This window comes from Oncorhynchus clarkii, chromosome 18 (genome assembly GCF_045791955.1).
Source record: "Oncorhynchus clarkii lewisi isolate Uvic-CL-2024 chromosome 18, UVic_Ocla_1.0, whole genome shotgun sequence".
Classification (NCBI taxonomy): domain Eukaryota; kingdom Metazoa; phylum Chordata; class Actinopteri; order Salmoniformes; family Salmonidae; genus Oncorhynchus; species Oncorhynchus clarkii.
Genome location: NC_092164.1, coordinates 54,704,418 through 54,723,532, shown reverse-complemented (window position 1 = coordinate 54,723,532; position 19,115 = coordinate 54,704,418). Strand labels below are relative to the sequence as shown.

The 19,115-nt window shown below is 41.8% G+C and overlaps 1 protein-coding gene across 1 annotated transcript in view; it reads right to left on the bottom strand.

The window, feature by feature from the left end:
* The window catches only part of LOC139373700 (adhesion G protein-coupled receptor B2), a 326,533-nt gene that overhangs the window by 31,627 nt on the left and 275,791 nt on the right, over nucleotides 1-19,115 (bottom strand). The window contains exons 26-27 of the mRNA XM_071114575.1: nucleotides 13,225-13,317; nucleotides 8,248-8,541 (exon numbers count right to left, since the gene is read on the bottom strand). Of these exons, the coding sequence (XP_070970676.1) occupies nucleotides 8,248-8,541; nucleotides 13,225-13,317 (387 nt within the window). The remainder of the gene's footprint in view (nucleotides 1-8,247; nucleotides 8,542-13,224; nucleotides 13,318-19,115) is intronic.

Genomic DNA, 19,115 nt, shown 5'->3' with positions numbered 1-19,115 from the left:
TTTTTACGTGTTATTTCTTACATTAGTACCCCAGGTCATCTTAGTTTTCATTACATACAGTCGAGAAGAACTACTGAATATAAGATCAGCGTCAACTCACCATCAGTACGACCAAGAATATGTTTTTTGCGACGCGGACCCTGTGTTCTGCCTTACAAACAGGACAACGGAGTGGATCCTATGCAGCGACCCAAAAAAACGACTCCGAAAGAGAGGGAAACGAGGCGGTCTTCTGGTCAGACTCCGGAGACGGGAACACCGTGCACCACTCCCTAGCATTCTTCTTGCCAATGTCCAGTCTCTTGACAACAAGGTTGATGAAATCCGAGCAAGGGTAGCATTCCAGAGGGACATCAGAGACTGTAACGTCCTTTGCTTCACTGAAACATGGCTCACTGGAGAGACTCTATCCGAAGCGGTGCAGCCAACGGGTTTCTCCACGCATCGCGCTGACAGAAACAAACATCTTTCTGGTAAGAAGAGGGGCGGGGGCGTATGCCTCATGGCCAACGTGACATGGTGTGATGAAAGAAACATACAGGAACTCAAATCCTTCTGTTCACCTGATTTAGAATTCCTCACAATCAAATGTAGACCGCATTATCTACCAAGATAATTCTCTTCGATTATAATCACAGCCGTATATATCCCCCCCCAAGCAGACACATCGATGGCTCTGAACGAACTTTATTTAACTCTCTGCAAACTGGAAACGATTTATCCGGAGGCTGCATTCATTGTAGCTGGGGATTTTAACAAGGCTAATCTGAAAACAAGACTCCCTAAATTTTATCAGCATATCGATTGCGCAACCAGGGGTGGAAAGACCTTGGATCATTGTTACTCTAACTTCCGCGACGCATATAAGGCCCTGCCCCGCCCCCCTTTCGGAAAAGCTGACCACGACTCCATTTTGTTGATCCCTGCCTACAGACAGAAACTAAAACAAGAGGCTCCCACGCTGAGGTCTGTCCAACGCTGGTCCGACCAAGCTGACTCCACACTCCAAGTCTGCTTCCATCACGTGGACTGGGAGATGTTTCGTATTGCGTCAGATAACAACATTGACGAATACGCTGATTCGGTGTGCGAGTTCATTAGAACGTGCGTTGAAGATGTCGTTCCCATAGCAACGATTAAAACATTCCCTAACCAGAAACCGTGGATTGATGGCAGCATTCGTGTGAAACTGAAAGCGCGAACCACTGCTTTTAATCAGGGCAAGGTGTCTGGTAACATGACCGAATACAAACAGTGCAGCTATTCCCTCCGCAAGGCTATCAAACAAGCTAAGCGCCAGTACAGAGACAAAGTAGAATCTCAATTCAACGGCTCAGACACAAGAGGCATGTGGCAGGGTCTACAGTCAATCACGGACTACAGGAAGAAATCCAGCCCAGTCACGGACCAGGATGTCTTGCTCCCAGGCAGACTAAATAACTTTTTTGCCCGCTTTGAGGACAATACAGTGCCACTGACACGGCCTGCAACGAAAACATGCGGTCTCTCCTTCACTGCAGCCGAGGTGAGTAAGACATTTAAACGTGTTAACCCTCGCAAGGCTGCAGGCCCAGACGGCATCCCCAGCCGCGCCCTCAGAGCATGCGCAGACCAGCTGGCCGGTGTGTTTACGAACATATTCAATCAATCCCTATACCAGTCTGCTGTTCCCACATGCTTCAAGAGGGCCACCATTGTTCCTGTTCCCAAGAAAGCTAAGGTAACTGAGCTAAACGACTACCGCCCCGTAGCACTCACATCCGTCATCATGAAGTGCTTTGAGAGACTAGTCAAGGACCATATCACCTCCACCCTACCTGACACCCTAGACCCACTCCAATTTGCTCACCGCCCAAATAGGTCCACAGACGATGCAATCTCAACCACACTGCACACTGCCCTAACCCATCTGGACAAGAGGAATACCTATGTGAGAATGCTGTTCATCGACTACAGCTCGGCATTCAACACCATAGTACCCTCCAAGCTCGTCATCAAGCTCGAGACCCTGGGTCTCGACCCCGCCCTGTGCAACTGGGTACTGGACTTCCTGACGGGCCGCCCCCAGGTGGTGAGGGTAGGCAACAACATCTCCTCCCCGCTGATCCTCAACACTGGGGCCCCACAAGGGTGCGTTCTGAGCCCTCTCCTGTACTCCCTGTTCACCCACGACTGCGTGGCCACGCACGCCTCCAACTCAATCATCAAGTATGCGGACGACACAACAGTGGTAGGCTTGATTACCAACAACGACGAGACGGCCTACAGCGAGGAGGTGAGAGCCCTCGGAGTGTGGTGTCAGGAAAATAACCTCACACTCAACGTCAACAAAACTAAGGAGATGATTGTGGACTTCAGGAAACAGCAGAGGGAACACCCCCCTATCCACATCGATGGAACAGTAGTGGAGAGGGTAGCAAGTTTTAAGTTCCTCGGCATACACATCACAGACAAACTGAATTGGTCCACTCACACAGACAGCATCGTGAAGAAGGCGCAGCAGCGCCTCTTCAAACTCAGGAGGCTGAAGAAATTTGGCTTGTCACCAAAAGCACTCACAAACTTCTACAGATGCACAATCGAGAGCATCCTGGCGGGCTGTATCACTGCCTGGTATGGCAACTGCACCGCCATCAACCGTAAGGCTCTCCAGAGGGTAGTGAGGTCTGCACAACGCATCACCGGGGGCAAACTACCTGCCCCCCAGGACACCTACACCACCCGATGTCACAGGAAGGCCATAAAGATCATCAAGGACATCAACCACCCGAGCCACTGCCTGTTCACCCCGCTATCATCCAGAAGGCGAGGTCAGTACAGGTGCATCAAAGCTGGGACCGAGAGACTGAAAAACAGCTTCTATCTCAAGGCCATCAGACTGTTAAACAGCCACCACTAACACTGAGTGGCTGCTGCCAACACACTGACACTGACTCAACTCCAGCCACTTTAATAATGGGAATTGATGGGAAAGGATGTAAATATATCACTAGCCACTTTAAACAATGCTACCTTATATAATGTTACTTACCCTACATTATTCATCTCATATGCATACGTATATACTGTACTCTATATCATCGACTGTATCCTTATGTAATACATGTATCACTAGCCACTTTAAACTATGCCACTTTGTTTGCATACTCATCTCATTTGTACATACTGTACTCGATACCATCTACTGTATCTTGCCTATGCTGCTCTGTACCATCACTCATTCATATATCCTTATGTACATATTCTTTATCCCCTTACACTGTGTACAAGACAGTAGTTTTGGAATTGTTAGTTAGATTACTTGTTATTACTGCATTGTCGGAACTAGAAGCACAAGCATTTCGCTACACTCGCATTAACATCTGCTAACCATGTGTATGTGACAAATAAAATTTGATTTGATTTGATTTGATGTGTCTGTGCCTGTACTGGTGTGTCTTCACAGTCACCGCTGTTCCATCGGGGGTATTTTATCTATGTCTTTTCAAAGTAATTTGGTTACTGGGACTATTCTAGTTTTGCGGGCAGCATTTTTTGGTCTCGCCTAGGGCAACAGTAGAGTAAGAACAGGCCCTGGTTAGATTACACCTTTCTGATAGTGCTACAGATGATTTAGAGACAGAGATGTTAGGCTACACCAGGGATGGGAAACTCCAATCCTCAGGGGTCTGATTGGTGTCACACTTTTGCCTCAGCCCCAGTTAACACACCTGATTCCAATAGTGAACTAATCATCTGTTTAGATTGTAATTACTTTAATCAGCTATGTTTGCTCGGTATGGAGAAAAAAGTGACACCTCCCCAGCCCCAGGACTGGAGTTGCCCATCTCTGGGCTAAACCTTTATAATGGTGCTACAGATGATTTAGAGACAGAGATGTTAGGCTACACATTTATAATGGTGCTACAGATGATTTAGAGACAGAGATGTTAGGCTACACATTTATTATGGTGCTACAGATGATTTAGAGACAGAGATGTTAGGCTAAACCTTTCGAATGGTGCTACAGATGATTTAGAGACAGAGATGTTAGGCTACACATTTATAATGGTGCTACAGATGATTTAGAGACAGAGATTTTAGGCTAAACCTTTCTAATGGTGCTACAGATGATTTAGAGACAGAGATGTTAGGCTAAACCGTTCTAATGGTGCTACAGATGATTTAGAGACAGAGATGTTAGGCTAAACAGTTCTAATGGTGCTACAGATGATTTAGAGACAGAGATGTTAGGCTAAACCGTTCTAATGGTGCTACAGATGATTTAGAGACAGAGATGTTAGGCTACACATTTATAATGGTGTTACAGATGATTTAGAGACAGAGATGTTAGGCTAAACATTTCTAATGGTGCTACAGATGCTTTAGAGACAGAGATGTTAGGCTAAACCGTTCTAATGGTGCTACAGATGATTTAGAGACAGAGATGTTAGGCTACACATTTCTAATGGTGCTACAGATGATTTAGAGACAGAGATGTTAGGCTAAACATTTCTAATGGTGCTACAGATGATTTAGAGACAGAGATGTTAGGCTAAACCTTTCTAATGTTGCTACAGATGATTTAGAGACAGAGATGTTAGGCTAAACCTTTCTAATTTTGCTACAGATGATTTAGAGACAGAGATGTTAGGCTAAACCTTTCTAATGTTGCTACAGATGATTTAGAGACAGATATGTTAGGCTAAACCTTTCTAATGGTGCTACAGATGATTTAGAGACAGAGATGTTAGGCTACACATTTCTAATGGTGCTACAGATATTTAGAGACAGAGATGTTAGGCTAAACCTTTCTAATGTTGCTACAGATGATTTAGAGAGAGAGATGTTAGGCTAAACCTTTCTAATGGTGCTACAGATGATTTAGAGACAGATATGTTAGGCTAAACCTTTCTAATGGTGCTACAGAGGATTTAGAGACAGAGATGTTAGGCTACACATTTCTAATGGTGCTACAGATATTTAGAGACAGAGATGTTAGGCTAAACCTTTCTAATGTTGCTACAGATGATTTAGAGACAGAGATGTTAGGCTACACATTTAAAATGGTGCTATAGATAATTTAGAGACAGAGATGTTAGGCTACACATTTATAATGGTGCTACAGATGATTTAGAGACAGAGATGTTAGGCAACACATTTATAATGGTGCTTCAGATTATTTCGAGACAGAGATGTTAGGCTACACATTTACAATGGTGCTACAGATGATTTAGAGACAGAGATGTTAGGCTACACATTTATAATGGTTCTACAGATGATTTAGAGACAGAGATGTTAGGCTACACATTTATAATGGTGCTACAGATGATTTAGAGACAGAGATGTTAGGCTAAACATTTCTAATGGTGCTACAGATGCTTTAGAGACAGAGATGTTAGGCTAAACCGTTCTAATGGTGCTACAGATGATTTAGAGACAGAGATGTTAGGCTACACATTTCTAATGGTGCTACAGATGATTTAGAGACAGAGATGTTAGGCTAAACATTTCTAATGGTGCTACAGATGATTTAGAGACATAGATGTTAGGCTAAACCTTTCTAATGGTGCTACAGATGATTTAGAGACAGAGATGTTAGGCTAAACCTTTCTAATGTTGCTACAGATATTTAGAGACAGAGATGTTAGGCTAAACCTTTCTAATGTTGCTACAGATGATTTAGAGACAGAGATGTTAGGCTACACATTTATAATGGTGCTATAGATAATTTAGAGACAGAGATGTTAGGCTACACATTTATAATGGTGCTACAGATGATTTAGAGACAGAGATGTTAGGCAACACATTTATAATGGTGCTTCAGATTATTTCGAGACAGAGATGTTTGGCTACACATTTACAATGGTGCTACAGATGATTTAAAGACAGAGATGTTAGGCTACACATTTATAATGGTGCTACAGATGATTTAGAGACAGAGATGTTAGGCTACACATTTATAATTGTTCTACAGATGATTTAGAGACAGAGATGTTAGGCTAAACCTTTCTAATGGTGCTACAGACGATTTAGAGACAGAGATGTTAGGCTACACATTTATAATGGTGCTATCAATGATTTAGAGACAGATATGTTATGCTAAACCTTTCTAATGGTGCTACAGATGATTTAGAGACAGAGATGTTAGGCTAAACCTTTCTAATGGTGCTACAGATGATTTAGAGACAGAGATGTTAGGCTAAACCTTTCTAATGGTGCTACAGATGATTTAGAGACAGAGATGTTAGGCTACACATTTATAATGGTGCTACAGATGATTTAGAGACAGAGATTTTAGGCTAAACCTTTCTAATGGTGCTACAGATGATTTAGAGACAAAGAGATGCAGACTCAAGACCCTTATCGTCAAATCCCAAATGGCACCCTTTTCCCTACATAGTGCAATACTTTTGACTAGAGCCCTATGGGGGTGCACCATCTAGGGTGTAGGGTGCCATTGGGCACACATACTACAGTATCTCCCTTTCTACTAAGAAGTGTGTTTGTTATCAGAATGGCTGGTAGTGACAACAGATATCTGAGCTACTCCTATAATCTTTCTATCAGTATGTGTTTAGGAGAAGAATGAGGAAAGATAATGATTTTGCTTCAAAAGAATCAAGAAGGAAGAACAGCTGATGAAAATCGAGGTCAGTGTTATTTTTTTCAAGAATGCTGGTTCTAATATTGTTTTGTTTTCAAGTGAGTAAAGTGCATCCATAATTTACATGATCTTCAGCACATCATTTCAAGCACTTACTTTACCCTAGACTTGTAACTGCCATCAATCAACAGCAAATGGCTAAACACGTTGAATGACACCTTATTGGCTATGTTGCCATTTTGTCGCTCTGCAATGGCCATCTCAAGTCACTGGTCTCTTTCAAGTTCTCTACCTTTCTCTCTTTAAACCAAACACAATCATCTTCCTCATCCCAGCATTCTTCATTCATTGCCCTCAGCTTGTCTTTTGTAACCTCCACGAGAGAATTTCCCCTCAACTCGTTAGAACAAATTGCTTGGTGAAAAAAACAACACAAAAATCAGCACACAAACAGATTGATTGGATTGAATGAGGGAAAGTTCCAGTGTGTCTTTCCAAAATGGCCTCCATTAAAACCTCCCCAACTTAATGTGGCCCCTCATTGCCATGCAGACCCAGGCCATTCATCTGTCTCCTCTCTCCCCCCTTGCACCGATCTGCCTAGAATCCTCTATGGAGCCCGCTCACAAAAGCCTTTGTGTGGATATAAAACTATTAGGCATTTTTGGCACGCCACAGAGAGAGACAGAGGGAGGGAGGGATAGAGAGACAGGGGAGGAAAAAGGAGGGGGGAGTGGAAGATGGAGGGAGAGGGAAAGTAAAAGAGAGAGATGGGGGGTGAAGAGGGAGGGAGAGAGGTGGAGGGAGGGGGAAAGATAGTGAAAGGGGAAAGTGGAAGAGAAAGAGAGAGCATGAGAGGGGGAGAGAAATAAAGATAATTAAAGGGACAGAAAGAGAAACAGAACATTTGAAAGAGGGAGAGAATGAATGCAGGTCTCAAAGGAGAGGAAAGCTCTTAGCACGCAAATCACACTGACTCACAAATGGCTCTCGCCTAAACAGACAAATGAGGATATAGACTCTCATCTCTCTCCCCCCTCTCTCTCTCACACCCACACACAGGCTGAGTATGTAAAGTGAATCAGGTTCACCATCAGCATCATTACTAAGTACTGTTTGTCCAGGCATTATTGTGGAGGACATTCACATTAGGCCTGGGTTCAGCCAACACTGGTAACCACTTAAGCACAAGAGAACTCCAATTCACTTATGGCTGAATTATTATTGGAATAAATGCAAGAACAAAACAACATTTGGATCCCAAAACTTCCTCTGAAAACACTTCCATCTAGATATAAAAAAGCAGCATGAAACAACGTTGACTGGTGGAAGCTAAGACTATAACTCAGACATGTGGGGTCTACTGGGCCAGACGGAAGTTCAAGATCCCTTCTGTAAAAACCTACTGGCACCAATCTACATACCAATATACTGCAGCCCAGTGATTTCCAAACCTTTTCCCCAATGGACCATAAAACAACATTAGTTGTTTTTGCAGGCTAATAAGATTTTTATTAAATAAATTGAAAGCCATTTCAGTATATCCACAATTTGGGAACCATTGTTGGAAACCTCGTGGCTAATGTACCAGATGTTCTATATGGCTACACACAGCATTGGCTACTTTAGGACATAGTATCTATCTACTGTGGTTGACATACTGATTTGCTGTTGGGGTACTGGTTGTGGTTATGTCCATGGTTGTGGTTGTAAGCTTGGTTATGGGCATGGTTGAGGGTGTGGTTCATGTGCTCATGGTTCATGTGGTTGTTGTGGGGCAGGCTGTGGTAACAGCCTTGTTTGCAGCTGTGTTGACAGCCTTGGTGAGGGTGGAATGGTGGCAGGCGTGGTGACTGTTGTTGGCATGATGATGACGGGCATGGAGAAGCTCCAGTGCCAGTGCCGTAGCGCAGAGAGCCACACTGCTGCCCGCAGTAGGACATGTTCTGACACTTCTGATGCAGGGATGGTTGGAGAGATGGATGGAGAGATGTGAGAGAAGGAGAGATGAGAGTGGGGGGTATGGAGGAGAGGACACAATTCAGATGGATTAGAAACATTAATAAGAAGAGATTGTAAGTGATATGTGGGGAAGAAGAAATGATGAAGAGAATAAGAAAGAGAAGGAAAAAGACAAGGTAAAAACAGGTTGAACATGTAAGAGAGAGGATGAACATGTAAGAGAGAGGATGAACATGTAAGAGAGAGGATGAACATGCAAGAGAGAGGATGAACATGTAAGAGAGAGGATGGACATGCAAGAGAGAGAATGAACATGTAAGAGAGAGGATGAACGTGTAAGAGAGAGGATGAACATGCAAGAGAGAGAATGAACATGGAAGAGAGAGGATGAACATGCAAGAGAGAGGATGAACATGGAAGAGAGAGAATGAACATGTAAGAGAGAGGCTGAACATGCAAGAGAGAAGATGAACATGCAAGAGAGAGAATGAACATGTAAGAGAGAGGATGAACATGTAAGAGAGGATGAACATGCACGAGAGAGGATGAACATGGAGGAGAGAGGATGAACATGCAGGAGAGAGGATGAACATGCAAGAGAGAGGATGAACATGCAGGAGAGAGGATGAACATGCAAGAGAGAGGATGAACATGGAAGAGAGAAGATGAACATGCAGGAGAGAGGATGAACATGTAAGAGAGAGGATGAACATGAAAGAGAGAAGTTGAACATGTAAGAGAGAAGTTGAACATGGAAGAGAGAGGATGAACATGTAAGTGAGAATAGAGGGGGAGAATGGGAGGGACTAGTTACTCTAGTCTTTGGTTGTACTCTAGTCTGTATACTGATCATCTCAAAATGTCATCCTATACTCTCAAGATGTCCTCCTATCCTCTCAATATGTCCCCTAACCTCTCAATATGTCCACCTATCCTCTCAAGATGTCCTCCTATCCTCTCAATATGTCTCCTATCCTCTCAATATGTCCCACTAACCTCTCAATGTGTCCACCTATCCTCTCAAGATGTCCTCCTATCCTCTCAAGATGTCCTCCTATCCTCTCAATATGTCCTCGTATCCTCTCAAAATGTCCTCCTATTCTCTCAAGATGTCCTCCTATCCTCTCAATATGTCCTCCTATCCTCTTAAGATGTCCTCCTATCCTCTCAATATGTCCTCCTATCCTCTCAATATGTCCTCCTATCCTCTCAAGATGTCCTCCTATCCTCTCAAGATGTCCTCCTATCCTGTCAAGATGTCCTCCTATCCTCTCAATATGTCGTCCTATCCTCTCAATATGTCCTCCTATCCTCTCAAGATGTCCTCCTATCCTCTCAATATGTCCTCCTATCCTCTCAATATATCCCCATATCCTCTCAATATGTCCGTCCACCTATCCTCTCAATATGTCCTGCTATCCTCTCAAGGTGTCCTCCTATCATCGAAAGATGTCCTCCTGTATTCTCAAGATGTCCTCCTATCCTCTCAATTTGTCCTCCTATCCTCTCAATATGTCCTCCTATCCTCTCAATTTGTACTCCTATAATCTCAAGATGTCTCCTATCCTCTCAATATGTCCTCCTATCCTCTCAATATGTCCTTCTAACCTCACAATATGTCCTCCTATACTCTCAATATGTTCTCCTATCCTCTCAATATGTCCTCCTATCCTCTCAAATTGTCCTCCTATCCTCTCAATATGTCCTCCTATCCTCTCAAGATGTCCTCCTATCTTCTCAATATGTCCTCATAACCTCTCAATATGTACTCCTATCCTCTAAAGATGTCCTCCTATACTCGCAATATGTCCTCATATCCTCTCAATATGTCCTCCTATCCTCTCAAAAAATGTCCACCTGTCATCTCAATATGTCCTCCTATCCTCTCAAGATGTCCTCCTATCTTCTCAAGATGTCCTACTATATTCTCAGTATGTCCTCCTCTCCTCTCAATATGTCCTCCCATACTCTCAATATGTCCTCCTATACTCTCAAATGTCCACCTATACTCTCGATATGTTCTCTTATCCTCCCAAAATGTCCTCCTATCCTCTCAATATGTCCTCCTATCCCCTAAATATGTCCTCCTATCTTCTCAATATGTCCTCCTATACTCTCAATGTGTCCTCCTATCCTCACAATATGTCCTCCTATCCCCTCAATATGTCCTCCTATACTCTCAAGATGTCCTCCTATCCTGTCAAGATGTCCTCCTATCCTCTCAATATGTCCTCCCAACCTCTCAATATGTCCTCCCAACCTCTTAAGATGCCCTCCTAACCTCTCAATATGTCCTCCTATACCCTTAATGTGTCCTCCTATACTCTTAATATGTCCTCCTATACTCTCAATATGTCCTCCTATACTCTCAATATGTCCACCTATCCTCTCAAGATGTCCTCCTATCCTATCAAGGTGTCCTCCTATCCTCTCAAGATGTCCTCCTCTCAATATGTTCTCCTTTCCTCTCAATATGTCCTCCTATCCTGTGAAGATGTCCTCATATCCTATCAAGATGTCCCCCTGTCCTCTCAAGATGTCCTCCTATCCTGTGAAGATGTCCTCATATCCTCTCAAGTGCTTATCCTATCCTCTCAAGATGTCCCCCTATCCGCTCAATATGTCCACCTGTCTTCTCAAAATGTCTTCCTATCCTCTCAATGTGTCCTCCTATCCTCTCAAGATGTCCTCCTATCCTCTCAAGACGTCCTCCTTTCCTCTCAATATGTTCTCCTATTCTCTCAAGATGTCCTCCTATCCTGTTAAGATGTCCACCTATCCTCTCAATATGTCCTCCCAACCTCTCAATATGTCCTTCCAACCTCTAAAGATGTCCTCCTAACCTCTCAAGATGTCCTCCTATACTCTTAATATGTCCTCCTATACTCTCAATATGTCCTCCTATACTCTCAATATGTCTACCTATCCTCTCAAGATGTCCTCCTATCCTATCAAGATGTCCTCCTATCCTCTCAATATGTCCTCCTATCCTCTCAATATGTTCTCATTTCCTCTCAATATGTCCTCCTATATTCTCAATATGTCCTCATATACTCTCAATATGTCATCCTATACACTCAATTTGTCCTCCCATCCTCTCAAAATGTCATCCTATCCTCTCAAGTAAGTTTATGGTAACACTACTTGAAATATTAAATAAGGCCTTCTTAATACTGTTATGGCTGCTATGTCATGTCATGTCTATAACAGGTTCCAGTAAAGTTTGCCCTTTTCATTGAGTCGCCTAGAGCCTTTTACTATGAGGGATTCATTCAGGATTATACCATTTGGAAAATGACTGTTGGAAACACACTGGATTTACCAATTGATTTGAAATGACTGCTTTTAGCACAGTGCTCCGTGTTAACTTTGGCAGGAGTAGGTTTCCTCATAAATAAGACCATTCATATTACCTGAACATGTGACATCACCCGGAACAACCCTGGGCCATACATTTTCCAGGTCAGTGATTTTAGGCAAGGAAAAACTCAGAACCTGACAGCTTTGAAGAACAAATTCAAGACAAGTACTTCCCCCTCCCCAAAAAAATGTGTTTTGGTAATTTGCAGTAAATCATCAGCCTCCTAACATTCCTAGCGGTCCATTCAAGAGACCAAAATATTACAGTAAATGACTGTGTGATGAATAAAACTAAAGAGGAAGGAGTGGTCAGCGTCGGAACCTTCGTAACTAATACAAATGACAGAACGTTGTGACCTGGTCGACATTGGGAGGCACTTCATGTCTTTATGATTTACAAGAGTATTACGATTTTGGACAAAGTAACCTTTCGTGTAACTTTACACCCTGCGCATAATGATAAGGACCTTTCTTATAGGCTCAACAAACCTGCTGCAGTCACTGTCGAGTCAATATAAATGTCAAGAAAATATGAAAATAACTGATTACAGGTGCGCTAAGAAAAAATCTTTAGGATGGACTGGAAATAGACCATCAATTTTGACTAGGATATTAGTCCTTTTTTTTACCCCTTTTTCTCCCCTATTGGTAGTTCTCCCATCGCTGCAACTCCCGTACGTACTCGCGAGAGGTGAAGGTTGGGAGCTGTGCGAAACACAACCCAGCCAAGCCGCACTGCTTCTTGGCACACTGCTCGCTCAACCCGGAAGCCAGACGCATCAATGTGGCAGAGGAAAAACCGTACAACTGTGAACTGAGTCAGCACGCATGAACCCGGCCCACCACAAGGAGTCGCTAGAGCACAATGGGACAAGGACATTCCAGTCGGCCAAACCCTCCCCTAACCCGGACAATTGTGCGCCGCATCATGGGTCTCCCGGTCACAGCCAGCTGCGACACAGCCTGGGATCGAAGCTGTAGTGATGCCTCTAGCACTGCAAAGCAGAGGCTTTGACCGCTGCACCACTCGGGAGGCCCTAGGATGTTAGTCCTAATCCAAAATCGACAACTCTCCAATCCTATCAAAACCCCACAAGTGCATTGGGTGTAGGGTCTAGTGGTGGATTTGGGATTGAAATTGGGATTATAAACAGGGAAGGACCGTATTTGGAGAAAAGGAACAAGGCAGTTTTAGGACCAACATGATGTGGTTACGTAGTCTGGTCCCAAAAGTTGGCAAGACAGCACAAACAGATCAGGGGCCAGACTAGTAGTGGTTATGGGTCTAATATGGGATGAAATGAAATGTTATTCACCATGATCTGCACCTGTCCGTTCTTGCATGAGTCCGGTGAGTTCTCACTGTCATCTTTACATCCCCCCATCCGACAGCGCACTGCGTCCTGGACCTTGAAGAGAGGGATGAGGAGTGAAGGAAGGAAGCAGAAGAGGAGGGATAAGGGGAGGAAAGGAGCAAATTAAAGGTCTTTATTGGTTAAGTTCACAACATTAAGACTACCATAGACACTATGTTCATGTATACAGTACTGTACACATGTTTATTGGGTTTTAACCAACACCCTTAGAAAAAAGAGTTAATTTAGGGTTCTTTATAGAACCTTTTGGTTCTTTGGACAAGAGTAAAGAACCCATTACTATAAAAAGTTCTATATATATATGCCCAGTGAAGGCAAAGAACTTTGAGGGTTTTATCAATACCCCATAATGTAATGGGGATTTTTAGAAAACAACAGCTCACAAAAGCTAACCCAGTCACATCAAACTGTGAAAGGACAGCTAACATTCCCTTTTCATTTGTTTCAGCTGTTTTGCATTGACATTTATTCCAATGTAATGATGCTCCATTATGATATCACCTGGTCAGATAAATGGCTAGCTGACATCTGACCCCGTTAGTTAGCTCAATATGGAAGGGGGAAGATCGAATTCATATGTTGCAGAGGTCTGAGTGGCAAACAGCAAGGTTCCTACAAACCTGTGTTGTTGCAAATTTAATGCTAGCTAGAAGCAATATTAATAACAATAATAGCATAAAAGCTTACACTCTTAGGGAGTGTTCGTAAATTCAATCTGGAGTGCCAGAGTGCGCTCAGTAAATTCAGTGTTGTCAGATTGTCCATTAGTAAATCCAGAGTGTTTCGCTCTCGGAGCATTCAGAGAGCACACTGGATGCTCTAGCAGAGGAGTAACATTGATCCGAGCGTTCTGACCTCACAACGGCAGTCAAGCACCCTAGCTAACTGGCTAAAGTTGACTAGCTTGCTAGCTACTTCCAGACGCAAATGAGAGAACACCTCATTCTGACCATTTTCCTCACCCTAGCAGAGGTGGTTAGGCTGTTTTCATGTTGTCTAAAGCGTTGGTGACTGTAATTGTTCTTCTGGCAACAATTTACTTCTGCTGGCAACAATTTACTTTTTTTTTTACATCTACTGACACGCATTTGTAAATTCATCAGTTATTCTGCACTCTGGCACACTCAGATGAGAGTGCTCTGAAATCAGAATAGATAGCCAGAGTGAATTTACGAAAGGGACTCTATATAGAACATTTTTGTCAATTCATAATGTAACTGCCCTTCCGATTCAAAAACCAACCCTCATTCCAGCATGACAATAGAAGTAGCCTACCAATAAGCACATTATTGTTCAACTTATTAAGGCAATTTAATTAAAACATATGAAGCCAAAGTCATATGATACAGTACAGGCTATATAAATACATTTGAAACTTTATTTAACTAACATTAAAACCTCTTGAGTGTAGGGGGCAGTATTTTGATGTTTGGATGAAAAACGTACCCAAATGAAACTGCCTATTTCTCCAGCCCAGAATCTAGAATATGCATATAATAGCCAGATAAGGATAGAAACTCCACAGTTTCCAAAACTGTCAAAATATTGTTTGTGAGTATAACAGAACTGATATTGCAGGCGAAAACCTGAGGAAAATCCAACCAGGAAGTGCTGTTTTTTCTGAAACTCTGTTCCATTGCATGCCTTCCCTCCATTTAAAGGGATATCAACCAGATTCATTTTCCTATGGCTTCCACATGGTGTGAACAGTCATTAGACAGAGTTTCAGGCTTTTATTCTGAAACATGAGCGAGAAAGATCATATCGCGTCATTGGATAGCTAGGTGCCAGCAGAGTTTTGCATGCGTGAGCAGCTTGGAGCAGACATTTTCTCTCTCACTCCTATTGAAAAACCTACAGTTCGGTTGAAATATTATTTATTATTTATTGTAAAAACAACCTGAGGATTGATTATAAAAAACGTTTGACATGTTTCTACGAACTTTACGGATACTATTTGGAATTTTCATCTGCCCCGTCATGACCGCACGAGCTTGTGGATTACTGAACATAACGCGCCAACCAAATGGAGGTCTTTTGGATATAAAAATAATCTCTATGGAACAAAAGGAACATTTATTGTGTAACTGGGAGTCTCGTGAGTGCAAACATCCGAAGATCATCAAAGGTAAGCGATTCATTTTATTGCGTTTCTGACAATCTACTTGGCTGCTAGCTGTTTGTACTGTTTTGTCTGCTGAGAGAGATGTCCTTACATAAACGCTTGGATAGCTTTCGCCGAAAAGCTTTTTTGAAATCTGACATGCCAGGTGGATTAACAACAAGCTAAGCTGTGTTTTTCTATATTGCACTTGTCAGTTCATGAAAATTAAATATTTTTTGTAATTTAATTTGAATTTGGCGCTCTGCAATTCAGCGGATGTTGACAAAAATTATTCCGCTAACGGGATGGGTGCGCCAAGAAGTTAAACGGAAAAACACAGGATACTTTAATTCTCCACTTTTCAAGCTAGCCAGCCAACTCTTTCAAATAATCATACTGTTTTATTATGGTATGTTCCAAATATAGCTACAGACCCAGCCTGACATTGAAAATGAGCTAATTGTTACTTTTATTTCAGTATTTCAGTGTGGAGTCGGGTGAGGGGACTATGCTTCATGAAGGCATTAGAAGACTGTTGCTGACTGAGAGGAGGTATGTATAAATGATTTATAATAAATTCAGTATAATAAATATTGGTGATTCAATAGCCTACTTAATCATTACATGACTTTTAACACTTTCTCTGTGTTTTGCAATTTATGGCAGTAACCAAGAACTATAAGAGGCAGCGAATCTCACTTTCGATTGCTGCTGACAACAACTGCATGTAAGTTGTTCTTCAACATCATAATAATTATATGTCTGCATAGTATTTGGTCTTCATTTTTGCAGATTAATTCATGCTTATTTCCAAATATTAACTTGTGTTTTTGGTCCTTTTTGATTTTCCTCTGGAACCAGTGAGGCAACAACCCAAACTGTACTGGTGGTAGGTAGCCAGGTGGTTAAGGAGTTGGACCTGTGGCAGGAATTGGACCTGTGGCTGTAAGGTTGCTGGTTTGAATCCCGGGCTGGGTGCAGGAAAGAAATGGGTGGAATTAATCTGATAACTCTAAGGCTGCTGGGTTCACATCCTCAAAACATTCCCCTACAGTTGAGCAATGCCCTTAATAACCCCACAACATGCTCTCCATCCAGGGGCGCTGCACTGCAGATTGAACCTGTGCTTATCTTAGCTGCATGTGTGAAGTCTGCTGTTTGGGTGTGTTGAGAATGGAGCAGAAGCCACATTTTTGTTGTTTGCTGTAACTAATGGACAAAGTTGTACTGTATTGTAAAGATGTCAGCCAGAGTTGACATGGGCCAACATTCAAACAAAGAGATGCCTCCCTGGTCACCGGTACATATTTCCAAACTATGTTAGCATATACAGTAATGACAATACATTCTAAAAACTATGCTAGGGTTGTTTTGTCCATTATTTAATTGTTTATTAAATTATTTTCTTAGCAAAAATTATTACTATTTAATAGTGGTAGCCATAATTCATAAATGGGTTCCATAATTCATGCAGGGTTCTATGTGGAACCCTTTTGATTCAGTGAAGTAGAACCTCTACGGTTCTGATCAAAGAACCCTACAAAAGGGTCCTATATAGAGCATTTAGGGGTTCCATACCGTATATGAAGCAAGAGATATAACCCCTATGGTTCTTTAAGGAACCTTTCTAAGAGTGTAGCTACAAACAAATATATTACCTTGCTAATGCTAATGTTTGATCATCTATATTGGGTTTTATTATGGATTTTATGTTATACCATGGCATTATTGAACACTCATTTATGATTGACTTGAAGGGCATTTTAGAGAATGTTTTATTTCCCTATAGTGGGAAATTGTGGCTCTACTTAATTTTTACATGTTCTATGTTTGAGCTGCTTTTGAAAGAAAAAGTTTAATTGAACATATTATTGACATTGCTGAATTAGATTTTCATAACATTAAGCTAGGACTGCAACAAGGTCTCACAGTCTCATGTCAGAATTAGACGATCATCTAGTTATTCCAAAAGTAACATTTTGAAGTGTATGGTTACTTCTCTGTATCATTCCATGGTTTTATCTCCAAGGTATTACAGTTAGGTATTAACTCCCAATGATTAAGGCAAGGGTTAAGGTTTGGGACAGACTTAAAACTCAAATATCAAAAACAACTTCCTATCGTGGGATTAAAAAGTTCAACCTTTGGAACCAGAGACTTACGCACGTCTGCCGTCCCTGTCCACAATGCCCTAGCAAAATCAACGCCTACTTGAAGGTAACAGTGCTCCCTGTTGTCCCTAGTGGCCAGTTTTCGTGTCATCTCCTGACGTCCTCAGACACGGATGGACATCGAATACGGACTTGTATCATGCCTGAGGACTGATGGTTTGGTTAGCTAAACTAGAAGGTCTGTTTGTTTGGTTACCAAGTCAACTACTCTATCTATCTAGTAAACGTGCTAGCTACTTCAGTGAATGTTGAGCACATTTCTACTAGCAAATGAACACATTTCTACTAGCAAATTAACACATTTCTAGCAGTAAATGTGTTCAATCTGACCATGATATGAATGAGATAATCAACTCTGGGCTCTATGCGATAGCAGAGTGGAACAGACCTTCCACGGAGTTGGATTATCATCCAAAGAAAGCATAGCCCCTTGTTGATTATCCCTCACATGTAGAATAGTTTATTACACTTCATCAACATGCATTGCATCATTTTTGGCTTTTAATAAGAGTTAAACATCTCAGTTTCTTAAATGTGTTTGTTACCTTTTAATACTACTGTATTCATTTAAAAAAACACTATTTGAAAACGTCCAAAGAAAAAGAGAGTGAGAGAATAGAAATAAAGAAAGAGACGGAGAAAGTGAGAGAGAGAACTGAAGAACAAAGAGCAGTACTGTAATGTACTTAAATAAAAATACTTTAACGTACTAGGTAAATCGTTTTTGGGGGTATGTGTACTTTACTGTAATATTCATATTTTTGACTACTTTTACTTTTACTTCACTTACATTCCTAAAGAAAATAATGTACTTTTTACTAGATACATTTTCCCTGAGACTCAAAAGTACTCGTCACATTTTGAATGCTTAGCAAGACAGGAAAATGGTCCAATTCACACACTCAAGAGAACATCCCTGATCCTCCCTACTGCCTCTGATCTGGTGGACTCACTAAACAGAGAACATCCCTGGTCATCCCTACTGCCTCTGATCTGGTGGACTCACTAAACAGAGAACATCCCTGATCCTCCCTACTGCCTCTGATCTGGTGGACTCACTAAACAGAGAACATCCCTGGTCATCCCTACTGCCTCTGATCTGGTGGACTCACTAAACAGAGAACATCCCTGGTCATCTCTACTGCCTCTGATCTGGTGGACTCACTAAACAGAGAACATCCCTGGTCATCCCTACTGCCTCTGATCTGGTGGACTCACTAAAAACAAATTCTTTGTTTGTAAATGATGTCTGAGTGTTGGAGCGTGACACTGGCAATCCGTAAATAATAAAAAGTAAAAAAACAATTGTGCAGTTTGGTTTGCTTAATATAAGTAATTTGAAATGATTTATACTTTTACTTTTACCTTGATACTTAAGTATATTTTTTCAATTGCATATACTTCCGATGCTTAAGTATATATAAAACCAAATACTCTTAGACTTTTACTCAAGTGGTATTTTGCCGGGTGAATTTCACTTTTACTTGAGCCATTTTCTATTAAGGTATCTTTATTTTACTCAAGTATGACAAATGGGTACCAAAAGTACACTTTTA